This window comes from Erpetoichthys calabaricus, chromosome 8 (genome assembly GCF_900747795.2).
Source record: "Erpetoichthys calabaricus chromosome 8, fErpCal1.3, whole genome shotgun sequence".
In the NCBI taxonomy this organism is placed as follows: domain Eukaryota; kingdom Metazoa; phylum Chordata; class Cladistia; order Polypteriformes; family Polypteridae; genus Erpetoichthys; species Erpetoichthys calabaricus.
This window is the reverse complement of record NC_041401.2, coordinates 196,968,653-196,990,406: the sequence shown is the minus strand read 5'-3', so window position 1 is coordinate 196,990,406 and position 21,754 is coordinate 196,968,653. Positions and strand designations below refer to the sequence as shown.

The following is a 21,754-nucleotide window of genomic DNA, read 5'->3' as shown; positions in this document are numbered from 1 at the left end:
CTCCCGAGGGGAGGTTTCTGCGCGTGCAATTAGCCGTGAACGCGAGCGCTCGTGCTCGTGCCGGAGCGGCCGGTGGGTCGTCTTTGAGGGCCGACAGTAGCGAGCAGCCTTTGGGTTGACTGAAGGAATGCGAGGCGCGGAGGGTCCCCGTTACAATTCCAGCAATTCTCGCCCGCTTCTGTGAGTGGATGGACGTGAAGAGACTTTCTGTGATTCAACACGACCCTCGGGTATAGGGGGGCAGCCTCAGGTGTCTAATGAAGCAGCTTTAAACTAATAAAGCCACGCAAAGCCGACCTCAGAATGGAGTACTTGAACTTGATACATCGACCTCGGACGGGACACCTAGCTGGGCTCACTGGGACAGTCTCCATCCATCCATCCATCGAATCTGTTTCTAGCATTTGAGGAGCGTGTGGACTCAGCTTGTCCCAGCAACCAAACCTGGACGGGACGTCAGCCAATCACAGGGCGCATTCACAGGCACCTTGGCCAGCCTCCTCTTATAACCTTTCAAATTCTCCAGTTGTGACCCCACGGTTTAGGAGTTTAGAAGGTCCTTATTGTCCCATCTAAAGAGCTCAGTAGAATTGTGACATCATGTGCTGTGCTGGTCATGCACCCTGTAATACCATCATCAGTGAGTAGAAGTACCTAGAAAGGTATATGAGAGACATGAAATAAAAGATAGATGTGAAAGGCACTATAAATAGGTTTGTAGTTTGCTCAGTGTGACCTGTACAGGACACGGTGAAATGTCAACTGGCATGTGCTCATCAAAATGCAACGTGTTGCCAATCTTCGGTGCCACGATTAATGATAACTATAAAAAGGGCACTATAGGTAGAAAGGCACTATATAATAGGCTTATATCTACAGAGGCCAATGAAGTTCTTACTTCGTCTGCTAATTAATTTGCACCATGACGTCAGTTTTCAGTGATATGATTAGTAAGTAGAGATCCCTAAAATATATACGTTTATAAGGTCTTCATTATCCTTTGTCTTACTTAATGTTCTAATCTAAATCCAACATGTCGCCACTCTCCAGTGCCATGATTAGTGGGTGGAAGTAACTCGAAAGGAAGACGTGAAAGTGCTATGTGAAAGGCACTATATAATCAGTATACAGAGTCCTTAGTGTGACGGGTACAGTAAAATGTTTACTTGATTACATGTCCTAATCAACATGCAACATGCTGCCACTCTCCAGTGCTGTCAAAGGCACTATATAAGGTTAAAGGTGATGTATAATAGGGAGATGGATGTGAAAGGCACTATATAATAGGTTTCTTAGTGTCCACGTGCTAATCGTCAAGTGACACGTTGTGCTTTTCCAGCTCCATGATTAGTGAGTAGGAGCACCTTAGATAGACAGACAGGTTTGAAAGGCATGAGAGATGAAGGTGAAAGGCGCTATATCATTGGTTTATAGGGTCCCTATTGTTACGAGTCCAGTGAAATTCTAATGAGGATGTCACCCCTCGCCACTGTCTGGCGCCTGACCTTGCACCTCCTGTCTGCCATACCTGAAAGTGAAATCCAAAGTCGTTCCAATTTTTTTAAAATATGATAACAGATGGACATAACTGGTACGCAGCGATGAAGGTCGTGTAGTGAAACAGCATGTCTCCGCACATCAGTGACATAAAGTACAAAACTGACAAAGTGATGACCCCCGGGGTGTGAGGGGGGGCCAGGATCAGATGGCATTAGTGCTCGAAGTGATGTTGGTGACGCTTGGCCCTTAAAAGGACCGAGGCCTTCTTCACGGCCAAACCTGCTGTCACCTTCCATGGCCGCCCCGCCACACTGCTCTGATCTTCAGCTGCTCCAGTCTGCTGTCACGTGAGCTGTGGACTGGGATCAGACACGTCGATGACATGTGTGGACTTCTTGAATGTTTTGCACTGAATGGTGGGCTTCATCCACAGGATACCTGGGATGATAAGCCGATGTGAATTTCTTCTGATGGAATTGTCAGGAATGAAGTACCAAAGGCTCGGGTGTGAAGTTCCATCTGGACTCGGAACGCTTTGTTAGTGGTGGCCATGTTCAGTGTCCCTTGTCTCAGGTCGGGTTTACCTGCCTTTACTGTTCAGACAGAACTCCAAAGTGTTTGGGGGGGGGGGGGGGGGGGTGGGTGGTCATTGTCCTTCGACAGCCCATAATATGCAGCCTCCATTTCTAGTTACAGGTTTAGTTGTGGGATGAGCCTGAGGTCAGCCTCCTGAGGACGGTCATGTTTCTTAGTCTGCGGCTTCAAGTCCATCAGCTCTCTGTGTGAAATCTCAAAAGCCCAAATGCCAAGTCGTGGCTCTGTGGGTGGCACCCAATGGCAGAACGGTGATGCTTGGCACTGCCAACCATTAGAGGGCATGTGTTTATTTAATAGAACTGGACAAAATGAGCAGTGTCCCACTTTTAAACACAGATCCACTGAAACAATTCATTCCCAAAGGGAATCTGAGCGAGGGACAGGGTGGCACCCAACACGCATGGGACCGGCCTCGCCCTCCTGCCACCCGAAACTGGAGAATGGAGGGACGGAGAAGAGCAGATGTTGTTATTACAATAAACTCGGTCACATGTTTTCAATATGAAGAGGCCAGGGGGCCATGCCAGAACACAACCACAGTGGGCACAAATGCCTCCATAAATTTGATTTGAGCAGATATGAGACACAGAGGTAAATCCATAAAAGAAACAAGAATGACAGTCATCGACAAAACCTCAAGAGCGAAGGACAAGCGTAGCCATTAGGACATCAGGAGTTAAATAAGATCCGAGGAGCTGGCATCTCCCTGGCGCACTCGCTGGCAGCAGGCCCATCAGGCCACAGCAGATTTCCCTTTCCCTAGCAACAGTGTCCAGCTCCTCGGGGGGAATTCCCAGGCCAGCCGAGAGACAGAGATAATCCTCCGAGGGGGTCCCGGGTCTCCTCCCAGTTGGCCTGTCCCACATGGTCACCCCATGGGAAGACCCTAACTGTGGAAGAATGTGGGCTGCACTCTGGGGTCTTCATCCTGGACCTCAAGGAGAGGGAAATCTTTCAGTTCCATTCAGTTATTTCACATTAACTGCACCTCCACCCACTCTGTACAAATGATGAATATAATCCACCTTAACAAAAGGACAAGTGTCTCTGTGTCTGTCCGGTTGTTATGTCTCTGTCACTCCAACAGAGGGTGCATCATAAACATTTCTAGTAATAAAGTGCATTGCATGTCTCATTCCAACAGGTGGTGCATCACAAATATTAACACTGCTTTTATGAATCCCATATGGAATGGCATTTAACAGAGACATATGCACAGCATTTGTCATTCCAACAGATGGCACATCACAAACATCTGTTGTAATAAAATGCATTGTATTTGTCATCTCAACAGATGGTGCATCACAAACATTAAAACTACTTTTATTCCAACAGGTGGCATATCACAAACATTTGTAGGAATGCATTTTACTCTATAAATGTTTGTGATGCGCCATCTGTTGGAATGACAAATACAATACATTTTATTCACACATACGTTACAAAATATATTCCAACAGATGGTGCACTGCAATTGTCAACGCTGAGGACTATGTTGATAGTTAGATGGGAGCACAGCTAGTTCATAAATATATAAAACTGTAAATGTCGTCTGTCTGTCTGTCACATGATTACTTGTAAACTAAACAGGCTAGACCTTTGACCTTGGTCTTCATTGAAAGCTTACGATCTGATATGTTCTGCAAATTCCAAAAAGTGCAGGCAGTGGCAACCTGGTGGGCAGAAAAGTTTTTTTGTAATGAAAGAACGGTCCCCACGAAGCCCCTCTATAGATAACCCCCCAGGACACGCTACATACGTGTTCAGAATTCATCGTCATGTGTGCGTCGTTATGTTTGTTCTTTACGCCAGCCTTTTGTAGCATTTATACTGTAGGTCAGCGTGTTTCACTAGTATGAAAAATATAATGTGACCTAGACGTAACACCACGTGGTCTGTACACACATGCAAGTGACCTGGGGGGGTGTGGGGGTCACCAGCGGCCTTCAGCTTAACAGTTTCACTGGCTTAGTCACTAGGGGGGCCACACTGCTGTCATGTGACAAGTGGCCCACTGATGACACATACAGGCCTGCAGGGTGAATTGTGTCTTGACATCTCATTTCATTTTGTCTCTTATTATGTTGTCCTTCTTTTATGACTCTGACGATGATGATGATTGTTGTGGTTGACGCCGTTGTGTCACTAAACTACTAAGCATCATCATAATCTCCAATGCATCGACAGGACGCCGTCACGAGTGCCACGGTGTAAAGTCGTGCCGCCATTCATTCTCAAGTGTGAACACTCAGTCCTCATGCGATGATTTCTCATGTCCTGCTCTGAGGTGGTCCACCTGTTCGTATGCTTGATGGACACAAGTCCCTGACACGTGTTGGGGACACTCTCTCTGCACACGCATGACGGGTTGGTTGTGATTTCTTGATGATGTCTTTGTGTTCCATTTATCAGACATTTTTCTTACAGGTGTTTTGGGTTATGGATTCTGAGCGTCCCCATTCCGTCACGGTGCACATTACTATACACAGACAATCAGGGGACAGTGTCAGCTCTTTGGGGTCTTTGTCTGCACCCCCTTTAACTGTCAAGCAAATTTGATCCCACATGGTCACTTAACTGATCAAAGAAACGCAGGCCCAGTAGTCCGTTACAACTCTTGTGGGTGATCGCTTACTCCTCGAAGGAACTGTCCTCGTAAAGATCGATGGCGGCAGAGACGATCGATGGCTGGGCCCAGGGAGGAAGGGGCGGAGCCAGCATTGTGCCGTCATTGTTCGTCGGGGAACTCGTCCCCTCGTCTGAGGGAAACAAAAGGTTTTTAGTTACGGATGGTGTAACAGTCTTGTCTTTCCCCATATCGTCCCTTTTAGGGCCCCTCATGTGGTTTGCATGTATGACACGATACACACACACACACACACACACACACACACATATATTGAGGTAAATCAGCCCAGACACCAAAACACACACTTTAATTTACAGTTCTTGCCCTTCAGCACATAAATCACCACAAACAGGCTCAGGCCCTTCTCTCCTTTTCTCTCTTCTGCCTCCTCTACTCCTCTGTCCTCCCCAAATGGGGTGAGGTGTCCCCTTTTATGTTGCGCCCTGACGATCTCCACCACACCACGAAGTGCTGCAGCCCAGGGTTCTGGAAACTTCCAGGTGCCCCCTGGTGGCGGCCACTAGGCCCCAACTGGGTTAAACCTCCCGTGGGCCCCAATGTAAACCAGGGGGGCTGCCCTCTGGTGTCCCAGATGAGGTATTGTCTCTCACCTGGTCCTTCTATCCTCCAGGCATCCCATCCGCCACAATATATCTGCTTTGTACTTCTATTTCTTTCTTATTGTAAAACACTTTACGCATAAAGATGTGCCACAGGAATACCTGTTGTTGTTATTGTTGTGCACAGCAGATGCGCCCCCTTGTGGTGCACCCGGGAGATGAGGTACGACAGGCACCACAGAACGCCTAGCATTACGTTAACCGTCTCCACACAGTATGTACGTCGTGAAATCGTAATCATTCATGCTGCCTTGTCTTTTGACTTTTTTTTATCCTTTCCACATAATAATATTATGTTTTGTTTTTCATATTTTATTGATTTCTATCCTTATATGTGGTGACTACAGATTCTACAAAGGCCTTTTTGTGTCTTGCCGGGGTTTTTGATGGGATTTCCCCCTCTAGCCTGTCTTTTTTGGAAGTGCTTTTGTGACTTCTAGTTCATGACACAGATTAGGGCTAAGTTAAGTTTAGGGGTCATTCTGGTTGGCGGGCACTATAGAGATGTGGTGACATCACTTGGGCCATGAAGCTGCCGGTACAGTGCTGTGCCGCCACAGATGGATACATGTCATTCTTTTGGTGATCTTCACTAAGTTGCTTCATCTGCTGGGCCCACCTAGTGGTTAAGAAGTGGGACTCTAAAGCACAAGTGCAGTCTACCTGGTGGCCGTCATTGGCTGATTCTTTGATGAGTGACTTCACCCTCTGATTCAGTGGGGCCCCCTAGTGGTAATTGAGTCGACTGGTAATCGCAATTCTCAGGGAGGACTGCAGTGAATGCCCTGTCTCTGTAGTGTGGCCCCCTGCTGGTTAAGACCCACGTGACAAAGCAGATGCACATTCGTCGCAGGTCCGCTCTGTCGAAATGAATGAACCCGACATCTCTGAAAGGCGAGTCTCCATTATCGCCTCACTAACCCACGTTTGGCATGGTTTCTGGACCCCTGCTTTTTCTATTTTGGTACTTTCTTTTTAGCCAAGTGTGTACGGCTTGGTCAGTCGGATGCCACATGACGTCCGTGGCAGTGAGCGAGCCTGCGGTGCACTAGAGAGGCTCCAGGTTCGAGACATGAGATACAATTAGGTGAGTGTGTGAGGGTCTCATGGGAGATGGGCAGCTTGGGTGTCCACCTTCTCAACTAAATGCCCACACCGAGTGTCTTTTTCTCCAGAGGGCACTTCAGGATTACCTTTTTCCGCAGGCTGCCGTGCCCACAGCTGGACATCCGACTCCTCTCTGTGCCCCCTGCTGTCCTCCGCGTCTGACCCTTTCCTTGTCGGTCCTCACCTGTGTGCCACCCTAGTGGTCGCCCGTTCTGCCCTTACCTTCCCTGACTCGGCTCCATGTGCCAGGTGTGGAGTAACCTGCACCCTGCTCCTCCACTTCTTGCTATGGCTGCGCTCCTCTTCCTCGCTCCTTTCCTTGCTGCTGTTTTGTTCTTTCCTGCCATTGTCATTTCTGCTGCATTCCTACGAGTTTTAAAAGGACAGTTAAGCGTACGACATAACTGCTACTTTACTAAACGCCACTAATGGCTCGATTTTCCCCGCTGTGCTTTTGTAACAGATAGCTGTGCCATTTAGAAGCCGCGCGCACGCTACAATCTGCTGCTCTCTGATGGCCCGTTATGCACAAAGAGAAGCCTGTCATTACCTTAAAGCGCCCACATTTGGGGGGCGGCCCTCCGTGGCACCCACTGCCGGTGTCTCGTTGTCGACTTTTCTGGGAAAAACTGCAAAAAAAGCAAAGAGCACAAGATGCTGGCAGGCGGTCAGGAGGGAGGACGCTGGGGTCAGCAGAGTGTGCCCCCCGAGCTGCTCCTTGTGATGCCCTCATAATCCCTAATGGCCAGTGACTGATCTAAAGACTGCAACGTGTAGCACATGAAACTGGGAGGAAGGAAAGAGTCCTTTGGTAACCATGGAGGGATGATTATAGGGAGTGGACAAGCAGATTCACGACTGCTGTCAGATTATAACCAGTCGGTCGACTCGTCTGCCGTCCCACCACGAAACACAACCACAGAACTCGCCTCCTGTGCCAAACATACTGTATATATTGTAAAAGACAGGGGGCGCCAATGAGCCGCAAAACCCCAGACACACCTCACTGAACAGTCCCAAGTGCAAAATAAACGGTTATGTTCTTACAGGCCAATCCCACCATCTTATAATAAACTCCGTCTCCTGTTCCTCCTCCAGGTGAGCTTAACCTTCTGCCTCCCGACTCGGACTCACCTGGACGCTTACTTTTATGTCAGACCCCTGGTCAGATGGAAGTCCCTCTCCCTGCAACACCCCCTGGTGGCATCCAAAGACCCTGACAGGGCTGTTCCTCAGAACTACGATTCCCATACCTCCCTGCGGGCATCCTTACTGGGTCTACACCAGTGGGGCACTGCCATCTACCGAATTGGGGGGAGGAACTGCCCTGGAGAAGCCAACTCCCCCATAGTATCCATTCATTTATCCCTTTATATGGGAGGCTGATCCTGGCCGGGTTATGTCTCCTTCCATGCTGTCCTTCCATTATGGTGTCCCAGCCGGGGTAAGGATCCAGCACAGCACTCACAATATAAAGTAAATGAGGACCGAGAAGTGGGTTTGGGTGCCCATTTTAATTCTGGCGCCCCTGGTACAAAGAGAAAGAACAACTGGTGATAGTTTGAAATTAACTTCAGCAGACTCCAAGGGGGCGTGGCTTTGCCCTCAGGGATGTGACCTCATTGGTCCACCAGGTTTTTCTCCTCCTCCAGATGGTGTCGCACTTAATTCTTCCCCCATATTTGAGGACACAGCGCAGCACCTTCACTTTTCCCAAACGTCTGACAGTATACCGTATGGAGTATACATGTGCACACACGTGTAGATACAGAGTGCGCGTGGAGAGTATTTAGTACTGTCTTTCTGGAATATTCTGAAGACTTCTCTGTGTGCAAGCTCCCCAAACACAGTAACTCACAGTAGTGCAGTGGCTACCATTGAAGGGGCGTGATAATAATAAATAATAATAATAATAATACCTTTTATTTATATGGCGCCTCTCCCTGGGTTCAAGTCCCAGATGTGGAGATTTCGTTTTTTCCCCACTTTCTGATTTTTTTTCTGCTATGGGCGCCAAAGGAGGGCAGACATCCTGGCTGGGATAAAGGAAGGTTTCCTACCCGGCCAGGAGGCCATAATGGAAGGAAACTGGCTTACCAGGAGCAGGTCATCCTCCACATGACAGTGGCAGTGTTCCTCAGGGCAAAGACCAGACTCGGACATCCACAGGGTGGCATGGGCAGTGGAGTCGGGAAACACAGCCCTGTTGGAGTTTTGGGGGGACCGCCCATCAGAGGGCGCTGCTGAGGGAGGGCTGCACTCGTTTCCACACGATCCCGAAGTGCTCCGGGTGACTTGGGCAGGAAACTGGAAGCAACTCCTGTGTTGACCTGAAAAGAAAGCCCACCGCCACTTTTTTTGGTCGAGAGGCAGTGGGCAGCGCTCTTGTGCTTGGTGTATTTTGTCATGTGAAGAAGATGTTGGGGCTCAATATAAAAAACCCTTCATTTGGGCTGAAGATGTGTCTGCGGCTCAGTGGCGCCCCCTTGTGGTCACATCCCAGTGATCCTTAGGTGACTGGCACCCCATTTGGGGTTTGTTCCCACCTCGTGTCTGCTGTTGCTGGTTTCAGGCCCCCCGTCCCTCCGTTGTCCATCAAGAGTGGGTGTCAAGGATGGTCCAAGGAGGGTTAGCAGTAAGCCCCCAGGTCAGGCTGCTCTGCCCGTCCATGCCCGCTCTCTCTTTGGCCTGTTTGTCAGAACTGAGCCCGACTTCCCCAACAGCAATATGCCAACGTGGGTCTCGTGGTGCCCTCAGTTCCTTTTTTTTTTTTGGTGATCAGCTGCCGAGAATATAAACTTGGGCACGGATTCTGACAAGCTGTCGTGACTCGTGTTCAAGCTCTTTGGGTGCCAGGCTGAGGTCAGCCACATGAATGTTAATATTGCAGGCGAGGTTGGCGCGACGTTTGCTCTTCGGGCTTTTTGTGTCGCATCCAGCAGGAAGTAGAAAGCTAACTGCCAGCGCGGTGCCAGGGAATAGCGAAGGGAAAAATGAAAAATACAGCAAAGTGAATTGGAACAGCCATCAGATAGGGCAGAGTCGTAGCCAGGTTCAGCGGGCTCCTGTTGGTGGGCACCAATACAGGGGGTCCGTTCAGTGAGTATTAAAAAAGAGGGGGTTTGTTATTCAGAGGGTCAAGTCCTTCACGCTCCTGCATGCCTTGAGACGCTGCACTGGGCCTTATAGAGCAACTTTATGGAAACTGGGCCTGCTCATTGGGACCCTGTGTGCAGATGTCACCTTCGCTGCCTCCTCCATCATCATCATCATCATCATCATTCTTTCCATTACAATCCCACTGTAGCGGCCAAACAATGGAGAGCCGTCCCATTGCGACTCCCCTCAAGTTTATTTGATGCCCTCCTTTGGTAAATGTGCCGTGTGGAGAACATTCATCAGAGTCGTCTGTCAATTGACATTACGGGCGAACAATGAAGTCGCGCTGACAGCTTCATCCTTTGTCATTTTCTCTTTGTCTCTCTGATTCTCGCTTGTCTGACGTTTTCTCGTATTGAAGTCGGGAGAGTTGCAGATCAGTCGGGTGTTTTCCTTGTCGGGTTCCGGATGCGAGTCAGAGTGGCTGGTAATCGCACGGAATGGCGATACGAGCTGAAGGATCACGAGACCACTCTGCACATTGGTGACCACCGTGAAGGTGCTGACGTCAAGCCGGAGGACACCGACGCCTAAAGCTGTGACGCTGAACTGCCACACGTCAGTGTTAACGTTGAGCACATCGATTAAAATGATCGGTTAGAGTGGTGAAGATGGCGCTGATGCCCAGCCAGAGTACCCCAGCGGGGCGCTGATGTTCAGCCAGAGCACGGCGGGTAAAACGGCTTGACACTTCAGCTAGAACTGTTAACATGGAGATGGCCAGCCAAAGTCCACTTGTTAACGTGTTGTGATGGAGCCAGACGACATCATTTAAATTGTTTATTGCACTGAGCATGTTGATGAAGGCCGTTATGGCATCTGTGCCAAGATGGGGGGGGCTGGGGCATTGGTTAAATCTGTTAAGATGGCACCGATGGCCAGCCATGTGGAATTTGATAGGACGCGGAGGACGAGCCAGCACGCTTTGGATAACATGGTGAGGCCACTGAGCCGGAGCACCTTATGGTGGCACTGATGCTGAACTGGCACACATCAGCTGAAGCTGTGAAAGGGTCACCACATAGCCACATCAGCCATATACAACAAACACAAGATAACAGGTTGGGGGACCACCAGGGCAAACTGCTTGTCACGAAGCAGACAAACTAAAGAAGACCAATGATGACCATTCAGGTGGCGCGCAGTTCAAGGGAGATGCTGCTGGCACGGTGAGCCGACGCGGGCTCCACAAACCAAAGCTGACTTCTCTTGGCAAACTTCCATATATCCCACTCAAGGAGGAAGGGGCGGGACTTCCAGCCCAGTGGTAGAGGATGTGATGTCAGCAGTGGGGTCCGCTCTGGACACACCACAGAAGAAGGTACTACCAGCTACGCCCTCTCGTGCTCGGTGGTGCTACTGCACTTATTACTGGAGCCTTGGAGGTGCCCCCTACTTGCGTATGTCTGAGTCTGTTAAGATGGCAACGTCCAGTCAGAGTTCACTGGTTGAAGCTGGTAGGGTACTGACATCACTGGGGCACTGAGCACATCGATGAACATTCTTAAGTGGGTCATATAAAGCCAGGTGGGCACTTTAGTTAAACTGGTAAGATGGCACTGATGTCCAGCCAGAGCCACGGTGTCCATTCCATGTTCATCTTTGCTCTTCCCATGAGGCCGCAGGGCTGAAGCTCTTTGGTTGGCTCTCCCGTGCTGCGATGCCCGCAGGTTCATTTACATTTCCTGGCACGTTGTCTCATTTTGATCCTCACTGCTGTGCATCCCATCTGTAAAGTGGCTTGTGGAAGGTGCCATACACAATACTGGTTGCCACCCCCTTGTGCCCACTGTAGTGGCCCTGGATATTTTGTGGCCCTCATCTGCCAAGTGGACAGTCCACTCTCTTGTTCTAACTGAGCCCATTCTGTGTCCGTCATGCCCTCCAGTTCTCGTTGATTTGGATTTTGGACGGCTGGGCAACACAACAGCGAGAGAGCGTCAGATCTGGCGTGAGTTGAAGGCCGCTTTGCCCCTCTTAGTTTTTGCTCTCAGAGGTTTCCTTGGCGTTCCCCTGGAATGAGCAGCACTTGGCAGCTGTCCCACCCCCTCCCCCATCTCATTGTCCCCTTTGGAGACTGCCAGGGGGACAACTTTGCGGCTGTGCCCACTTTGTCACAGCAAGCCTAAAGTGTACAGAATGTGAAAGGGCATCTCCTGTACTTGAGCTCATCAGGTCAAGTAGGCTGGTCGGGGGATAGTGCCATGCGATAGACTGGCACCCCCCCATCCAGTGACTCCTTCAACCCAATGCTGTTGGGACCAGCGCCAGCTCCGTGTAACCCTAAAATGGATGAGCAGGAGCCAACAGATTTGTCAGGACGCAATGTCTGACCCCTCGTGGTCCCACCCAGAAGGAGCTGTCACCTCTTTGTCATTAAAGGGACACTGACCAGCTCTTGGGATCTGACAGCACTTAAAGATCCCCAACTTTAGAGGCTGTTGATGGGTGGGCTTCCTGCCTGCCTTGCTGCTTGGGTTCATAACATTCAGGACCCCCCCACCCCACCTTCTCTGAGTATGTAATAAAAATCTCATCAGTGTATCATGAAGTTAACGGCACACTACAAGGCGCTATATCTCCAAATACACATAGTGCCTTTCACATCTATCTATCTATCTATCTATCTATCTATCTATCTATCTATCTATCTATCTATCTATCTATCTGTTATATAGTGCCTCTCACCTATCTATCTATCTATCTATCTATCTATCTATCTATCTATCTATCTATCTATCTATCTATCTATCTATCTGTTATATAGTGCCTCTCACCTATCTATCTATCTATCTATCTATCTATCTATCTATCTATCTATCTATCTATCTATCTATGTATCTATCTATCTGTTATATAGTGCCTCTCACCTATCTATCTATCTATCTATCTATCTATCTATCTATCTATCTATCTATCTATCTATCTATCTATCTATCTATCTATCTATCTGTTATATAGTGCCTCTCACCTATCTATCTATCTATCTATCTATCTATCTATCTATCTATCTATCTATCTATCTATCTATCTATCTATCTATCTGTTATATAGTGCCTATCTATCTATCTATCTATCTATCTATCTATCTATCTATCTATCTATCTATCTATCTATCTATCTATCTATCTATCTGTTATATAGTGCCTCTCACCTATCTATCTATCTATCTATCTATCTATCTATCTATCTATCTATCTATCTATCTATCTATCTGTTATATAGTGCCTATCTATCTATCTATCTATCTATCTATCTATCTATCTATCTATCTATCTATCTATCTATCTATCTATCTATCTGTTATATAGTGCCTCTCACCTATCTATCTATCTATCTATCTATCTATCTATCTATCTATCTATCTATCTATCTATCTATCTATCTATCTATCTATCTATCTGTTATATAGTGCCTCTCACCTATCTATCTATCTATCTATCTATCTATCTATCTATCTATCTATCTATCTATCTATCTATCTATCTATCTATCTGTTATATAGTGCCTCTCACCTATCTATCTATCTATCTATCTATCTATCTATCTATCTATCTATCTATCTATCTATCTATCTATCTATCTATCTATCTATCTATCTGTTATATAGTGCCTCTCACCTATCTATCTATCTATCTATCTATCTATCTATCTATCTATCTATCATATAGTGCCTATCTATCTATCTATCTATCTATCTATCTATCTATCTATCTATCTATCTATCTATCTATCTATCTATCTGTTATATAGTGCCTCTCACCCATCTATCTATCTATCTATCTATCTATCTATCTATCTATCTATCTATCTATCTATCTATCTATCTATCTATCTATCTATCTATCTATCTATCTATCTATCTGTTATATAGTGCCTCTCACCCATCTATCTATCTATCTATTTTCTTCCTCACACACACACAAACGTGAGGCAGTGTGACGCCATGTCTTTCAAGGTTTAGTGGTCTGGAAATCTGCAGATATGAAGTGGACCACTAGTGGTGGTGGTATAACAGGCACGTCACTTCCTGTGTGTTTTATTGTAATGTGACATTGTGACACCCTTAAGCTGCTGGTCCTGGGGGTCCATTTCTTAATGTAAATTGAACATACAAGAGAGCTGGTGAACCAATGCCAACGACTGACCCACGCCATCAGGGTGAGCCACCAGGGTGGGAGTCGTAGTTGTGTTGTCACTTTATGAGTGCACTGAACTTCTTATTTGCACGTTGGACCACCATGCCACACCGCGCCCCTCTCCAATGCCATAGTAATTATCTCCAGGTACCTACTCACAATTTGTGGCTCACTGGGGGTCACATGGGAATTACTGGGGTGCTGCACCAACAAGGGTAAGACTTTATATAGTGCCTTTCTGCACCAGATGCCATCCCAAGCTACATTACACATAGAGGTGTCTTTTTTTTTCTATAATGTGAGCACTGGCAAAATGAGACACTGAGCCTGATTAACAGAGACAGCCAGCTGTTGGGTGGGGAGAAGTGGGCCAACACAGTAGTTATTTTATATAGTGCCTTTCTACACTGGACAATATCCCAAGTTACTTTACAGGCACAGATTGCTTGTGATGAAAGTTTGAACACCTGCAAGTGAAACAACTGAATCTGCTCTATGGACAGCCAGCAGTGGGATGACTGGGTCAACAAACTGATGATTTTATATAGTGCCTTTCTAAACTGAGCCCCACCCCAAGGTACTCTGCAGGGAGAGTTTCCTCATTCCTAAAATCTGAACAGTAAAGTGACTCAGACTGGTCCATACTGACTGTCAGCACTGGGGGGACGGCACCAATAATTTTGTGATTGTATGTAGCGTCTTTCTACATTCAACACCATCCCAAGGTGTTGTAGATGCACAGACTCTAGAATAATTCTTTACTAATTTTATGTAATCTGAACATTAAGCTTTTGAAGGTCACACAGGCAGTCAATGAGTTACACTTCAATGCTTTACCACTAGGGGGCGACACTGCAGTGAGTGCTTTATAGTGAATGCCTTACCACTGGAGGGGGGGTGTCTGTGAATTATAATTCAATGTGATACCACTAGGGGGCAAAACTGCAGTCACAGCTTTACTGTTCCATGCCTTTCCACTATGGGGTGACACTGCAGTCAGTGCTTTACAGATGAATGCCTTAACAGTAGAGGGTGACAGTGAGTGTTTTATAGTTAATGCCTTACCACTGGAGGGGGGGGGGGGGGTGTCAATGAATTATATTATTGAATTATATAATGTGTAACACATTGAATAATATAATTCAATGTGTTACCACTAGGGGGCGACACTGTAGCACTGTAGTCAGAGCTTCACAGTTCAATGCCTTACCTCTAGGGGGCAACATTGTGGTCAAGGCATTATACGTCAGTGTGTTGCCACTAGGGGGCGACACTGCAGTGAGCGCTTTACAGATAAATGCCTTACCACTAGGGGGTGACGGTGAGTACTTTATAGTTAATGCCTTACCACGGGAGGGGGGTGTCAGTGAATTATAATTCAATGTGTTACCACTAGGGGCAACACTGCAGTCAGGGCATCACAGTTCAATGCGTTGCCACTAGGGGGCGACACTGCAGTTGGAGCTTTACACTGAGACAGGTAAAAGCTCTGCCTGACAAACAAATATCGATTTAGTTTCAGTCACCTGCTGGATCAGCTGGCTGGCGCGATGTGGCGTGAAGATGGCATGTCTCTAAATGTTTTTCTAAAGATTCAATCAAACTTACCTTTTTAGACACACAAATATTAAATGGCCAAAAAAAAGCAAACATCGCCTGGAATCTGGAAACGACAGCGTGGGGACCCTTCTTAAGTTTGGTCTTGAGTGGCCCGTGAGGAGACCTTTATGTTCTAATTGCCATAAAGTCAAGGCGAGATTAAAACGAGACATCAAGTCATGTAAATCTGTAGGGGAATCTCATTATGCCTGGGGGCCGGGGGGAGTTAACCCTGGGGGGGCACACACTTGCATTAAGATTGTCAAATGGTGATGTCATCACATTCATACGGCGCCTTTCTAAGGTACCAAAGCATCAATGGAAGGAAGAGAAGACAAACGGGAGGCTCCCAATTGATTTGTCCATTGTAGGATTAAACAGTATTCCCATTGATGGCGAGGAAAATGTGGCTGACGGGCGGCGGGGAGAAAAGCCTTTCAATGGAATTGCCAAGCGTGTGGACGAGGGCTGGGAAATGCGTGTTAAAGCCATTGTCAGGCGCGGTGGGAACATTCGGTGGGTTCTCAGGATTTAAAGCCCTACTGGGGCTCTCAGGCCCGTCCGGCCCCCACATTCATGGTGTCTCCTGCGCGAGGATTTTTGTTATTCAGAAACGGATGCGGTGGAGTCACAAGACCCAGTGGAGAGGTGGTCCTCACTGAGTGCTGCACGGTGCTCATGTTTATAAGCTGTTTGCTTTGGGTGGGCATGCTGGTCTGGCGTGGTCTGCCCAGTTCCATCACTTCGGCCATGTTTCTTGTGCCACTTTCCTCTCTGCCTTGCTTATTATACCAGCCTGAGCTTGTCCTGCTCTTGTGTGCCAGCCTTTACACATGCCAGCTGATGGATGTCTACTAGATGGGCCCATTTTAATTGAATTTGTGTCCCACCCAACCAGCCAGCCTTAGGATAATGGGTTTAATCCAGTCATGGGTCAGGACCTGTGGTGCCAGTGTGCCGCCTTTGGAGACTTTGTTGTGTTCTGTGCCAGTGTTTTGTATCTTTATACAGTAATTAGTGCAGACAGGCCTCACTTCTGGGGGCTTCCTGCCTTTCACCCTTTTCGAGTAGAACAGCCTTGGACTCCCCATGGCTTTGTACTGGAATTGAAAAAATAGGTGGGTGGATGTGCCGGGGGCTTTATAAGATAAAAAATGTTAGATTTATATAGCGCCTTGTGGCAGGCAGACTGTACAATGTGACAGATTAATGATTAGGGGTAGCTGAACATATATTTAGTATGGGGGCAGTGACAGGTGTGACGTAACTGTCTGTCATGCTTGTGCCACACGGGTTTGTCTCCCAGAGTTCAGAGACATGTGCGTTGGTGGCTTTGTAATCCCTGGCCTGTTGTAGCCATGTTAGTCCTGTCGGGGTTCTATATAGTGCCTTGCAGGGTAGGCATGTACAGTAGAGTTACGCCACATTCAGTATTTGAACCAGTGGCCCAAGAATGGACTTCGGAGTTTGACAAGGAAGGGTGTGAAGGAGAGAGAGAGGTGGGGAGAATTCGCTGATTACAACGCACCCGCCACACGGCAAACCACCCGGCTTGGGACCCGAGTGCAGCGGGTGACACCTCAGCACCACACTGGGACACTGGGAGGTTTTAATTAATTCATTCATTTTTTATGGTGGCTGGAGCACCAGCAGCCCCAAGTTTGCCCTGTAAATTGGAGGACCTGCTTGCAGGTTAACGTCATACCCAGCAACTGCAGGTGGTGAAAGGCACTATATAAATTAAGAGTGATGGATTATGATGGGATGGTGCAAGAGACAGCAAAGGCTTGGAGCTTTGGACTTCTGCTTCAAATCTTGCAGATAAAGATGGTCATCTGAGTTCTTCCAAGACAAAAGAAGTAGCCGTCTACTAGATGGCCATCAAAGTTAAAGAGTGTGATGGATGGGAGTGAAGATGGTGTAGAAATATCACCAGTCAGATATGAACAAATGTTGGCATGCTTAGCTGGCTTCTGAAGTTTTGACGTTGTGGTTAAAGCTTTGGACTTCGGACCCCGAGGCTGTGGGTTCAAATCGCACTTCTGTGTGACCATCAGCAGGTCACGTCACCTGCCTGGGCTGTAACTGGAACAAGAAAAGTAATGGAGCGAGTTGTACGAGTTCTCTCAAATGTTGTAATCACCTTGGATTAACGGCGTCGGCCATATGATAATAACACACACGCCACTCGTACAGCTTCATAGACAGGAGATTCCACTTCAAGTCATGCTATAAACTTCCATGGCTTCCTGTGCTGTTGTTGGACGTGGAGGGTCTGTGGCTACCTGGGGTTCAAATTTCTTTTTTAAAACCGCTCGTCGGCCCATGATGGACAGCAGCAGGTCATTGTGGCCTTGCGCCCCTTATGATCCGCACACGAGACTCAGTCGGTTCCATTTCTTTGTTTTTTCCTATTGGAGCACAGGCAGGTGACATGAGCTGCTCAAGGTCACATAGTGTCACTAGCGGGATCTGAACCCACAACCCACTACAATAATGTGAGCCTTTGGTAAAAGCCCTACAAGTAAAGCATACAGAAAAGAACTCACTGGTACTCCATAAGAGCCCCCCCCCATACCCCCCCCCCCCCGCTGCACCTTCACTGACTCCATGTGTCTTATATGACTGAGTATCAAGTTCTGTTAACAGCTTTAAATGGCCGCACCGGACCACCTCACTGACCTCCTCCACCACTAGGCTCCTGCCTGCCCACTGAGGACCCCTGATTGTGACAATTGAGTGGTGCCCCAAACTAACCTACGCTCCATATGATAGGTGAAATCCGTTATATCATCACAGTCGGACTTGGACTGCACACAGGCTTGGCCAGATTTGTGAAATTTAATGTCAGTAAATGTAAAGGATAACACATAGGGGGTAAAAATGTGAGGATTGAATGGCGGTCAGAAAATCGAGAGTCCACCTTATGAGAAGGAGTTAGGAGTCGTAGTGAACTCTAAGCTATCAACTTTCCGACAGTGTTCAGAAGCCATTAAGAAGGCTAACAGACTGTCAGGTTATATAGCGCCTTGATGTGTGGAGTACAAGTCACAGGAGGTTCTGCTCAGGCTTTATAACACACTGGTGAGGCCTCATCTGGAGTCCTGGGAGCAGTTTGAGTCTCCATAAAGACATAACAGCACAAGAGAAGGTCCAGAGAAGAGCGAGTGGGCTGATTACGGGGGGCTACAGGGGATGAGTTATGAGGAAAGACGAAAAGAGCTGAGCCTTAAGGAGATGAAGAGGAGACCACCTGACTGAAGTGTTTAAAACGATGAAGGGAATTAGTCCAGTGGATCAAGATGGTGACTTTAAAATGAGTTCATCAAGAACATGGCGACACAGTTGGAAACTTGTGAAGGGGAAATGTCACACAAACATTAGGAAGTTTTTCTTTACACAAAGAACGACAGAAACTTGGAATAAGCGACCAACTCGTGTGGTGGACTGTAAGACTTGAGGGACTTTCTAAACTTGACTTGATGTTACTTTTAGAAATAAGTGGAGAGGACTGTCAAGCTTTGTTCTCGTTCTCATCCTGAGTGTTCTAATGTTCTGTGGGGGACCGAGCTTTTACCTGTATAGCGCCCAGACTGAATTAATGAGATCAGCCGACTCCATCCAGTCTTTCAAAACTCTTTTGTTCACGGACTGACCCTGACAGGGTGACCCCCCCACTCACCTTCCATCAGGTGACCGTCTCTGTCCAGGTGCTCAGGAGGATTTGTGTCAGCGTCACATATTAGGTTATCAGTCCAGGGTCTTCCTGCAGTGTATTGTCTGTTATTCTGTACTTGTTTTTCATTTAGTGTATTATGCTGATATTTTTTGTGTCCATTTTTGTGTCCTGTTGTTCTTTCTGAACTTCTGTGAAGCACTTTGAGCATAAGAAAGGCGCTATATACATAATAATAATAATAATAATAATTCATTACATTTCTATAGCGCTTTTCTCAATACTCAAAGCGCTATCCACACAGGGAGGAGCCGTGAAGCGACCCCACAATCTTCCCCAGGCTCCTATCATTATTCCACTTCGTCATGTTTGAGCTGTGATATCAGCGCCTGCTCCACACCTCCACCTCCTCCTATTAACAGTAACTTTAACTTTCGCTCGTTGTCTTAACGACATTTCCCGGCCAAAGTCGAGCAACACTGCTAAATAAAACACACAAAAGCAGTGCAAAACGTGCATACGGAATCTCCCAGTCAAGAACGTCAAATTAATAACGCACACCTGTATCCTTCCTCCAGAACTGTTCATTTGTTTGCTCTTTTTAACTTTTTAACGCGCACGGACATCACGCTACTTACCCGCCATGACTTCAAGGGACAAGAGAAGCGCCAAAGCCGCCGCGCAGGCGCAGTGGCCGCTGCTACGGGCGGCATATTTCACAGCACGCGCGCGACTCCCAAGAACCCCTCAGTGTAGCCTGCGGAACGGGGCGGAGCTTCACGTTGGTGACGCGCCATTACAAATCATTTTTATTGGCCAGTTTGGGAAGGCGCCGGATGTGTGTGACGCGCGGACAGTCGGACTCTGCAGGTGCTTCACGGTGTGGTTTGCTGTCAGGCGAGTAAAAGCGTAAGATATTAAATATATACACAGGTTAACGGGACAGCAGCTGTCGCGGCACATTTGAATGTAAACTCATTCATAGCTGAAGTCACACAGCGCGGCCCTCAGTTTTAAGACAGACGAGTTTGTCAGGGCGCCAGTGCTTTGATGTCCCCCCTTTCTGCAGCGCGCGCTATTTGAGGTGTCACACCGAAGTGGCCCTGAAGCAGAAGTGGCCCACCGGGAGTTGAGTTGTTTTATGCGGATAGGCAGACGTGGTGGTCCCAATAGACGCAAGCGAAACTATAAACAACTAAACACGGGACGCACGAGCGGCTGGCACCACAGAGTGTTACCCGTCATGATAAAAGAGAGCCTTGAACGTCTGACGCCGTCATTTCCAAGGACATGGCAGATAAAACGGTGGTCCCGCGACCCCCTCCGGCGTCACTCGTGGCCTTCGTCTTTCTTCACTGGGCTTCCGGACTCAGCGGGTCGCTGAACAAATCTTTACGACTTTCCTTTTTCATTCCCGCAGTGCATGTGACCCTTCTGGCCCCCCTTGTGAGGGTCACACCATGAGGTGTCCAGTTTCACTCATAAATACACACTCCGTTAACTCACCTTAAGTATATAGTGCCTTTCACACCACACATCACATGATGCCTGCTGGTGTATCCTACAGGAATTTCCCTCTATGGCCTGAAGTTAACCCCCAGCCCAACCCTGGTGACACGCTGGCTTAGTGATGGGACTGACACCATAAGGCTGTGTATTCCAGGTCCTTATGTGTCCCATCCATTCATCCATTTTCTTAACCTGCTTACCCACATGGCTATCTGAGCAAGAATCGGGCACAAGGCAGGAACAATCCCGGGGCTCAGAAGGTCTTCCTTGTTTGTTGGCATCCATGACGATAAGCCTGTTGGGATCAAATGATTTACATCTTATGATTTTTAATATTAAACTTTTAAAGACGCCAGCAAAGGGCCTGACACAAACTGGGGCACAGAGGTAACCCAACATGGCTTGGCTCACACCCACAGCCGAGCACAAAACTTTGGAGTGTGGGTGACACAAGGCCACAAAGAGAACATGCGGTCTGCACACTGGGGGGCTTGAATTGGGGTCTGTGCACCAGCAGGTTGACATCATTTTATGATTTAGGAAAATAATTTAAATTTTAAAAATGCATCCGACCATGCCTTGCATTTCATGCCAGTCATGTGTGCCAGTTAAAATCCAAACACATTTACTCTCATGTCTTCCAGTGTTTAACCAGCTGTTTGATTTATTTATTGGTTCAAATCCCTAGGGGCAGCATTGAGTCTCATCTTCTATCTTCTGACTTGAACTTGGACCACTTAGCCAGCATATCTGAGGTCCAAGCTGACAACGTCACCCCAATTCGGATGGCGCAGTGGCGCCCCCAGCAGGCTAAGGTGATGGGCTTTGATGGGGAATCTCCATGTCACCCACTGCCACTGTGAGTGTTGGTGAAGGAGCAGGGCAACAACTGACCTTATAAAGTCGTGAGAGGCGCTATATAAAACCCCAAGAATGCAGACCCCCTCCTTATGACTGTCAGGCTTGACTGAGACACGCCATGCCATCCTATGGACATAATTATTCAGTACCTGTAGAGCACCATGGAAGGCCCTACTGAAAGGCGCTGTATAAATCTCAGTCCGACTGACTTGGTCCCCTCTTGTCACCCTGTGCGTATCCTGAGGGAGTCGCCTCCCCACCGGTGCTTATGGCATAGAAATGTGCAAACAGTAACCCGTAAAGTACATTGGGGTGGTCTTCAGCAGTGAAAGGCGCTATATAAAACTTCGAGATTCCA

The 21,754-nt window shown here is 47.7% G+C and overlaps 2 protein-coding genes across 2 annotated transcripts in view; one reads left to right on the top strand and one right to left on the bottom strand.

The window, feature by feature from the left end:
* pdia5 (protein disulfide isomerase family A, member 5) overlaps positions 1 to 19,760 on the bottom strand; it is a 140,488-nt gene extending 120,728 nt beyond the window's left edge. The window contains exons 1-2 of the mRNA XM_051930315.1: positions 19,665 to 19,760; positions 6,676 to 6,819 (exon numbers count right to left, since the gene is read on the bottom strand). Coding sequence (XP_051786275.1) covers positions 6,676 to 6,819; positions 19,665 to 19,739 — 219 coding nt within the window. The 5' untranslated portion in view covers positions 19,740 to 19,760. The remainder of the gene's footprint in view (positions 1 to 6,675; positions 6,820 to 19,664) is intronic.
* Positions 1 to 21,754, top strand: part of sema5ba (sema domain, seven thrombospondin repeats (type 1 and type 1-like), transmembrane domain (TM) and short cytoplasmic domain, (semaphorin) 5Ba) — a 157,331-nt gene that overhangs the window by 8,235 nt on the left and 127,342 nt on the right. The gene's annotated exons all lie outside the window — the stretch shown is intronic.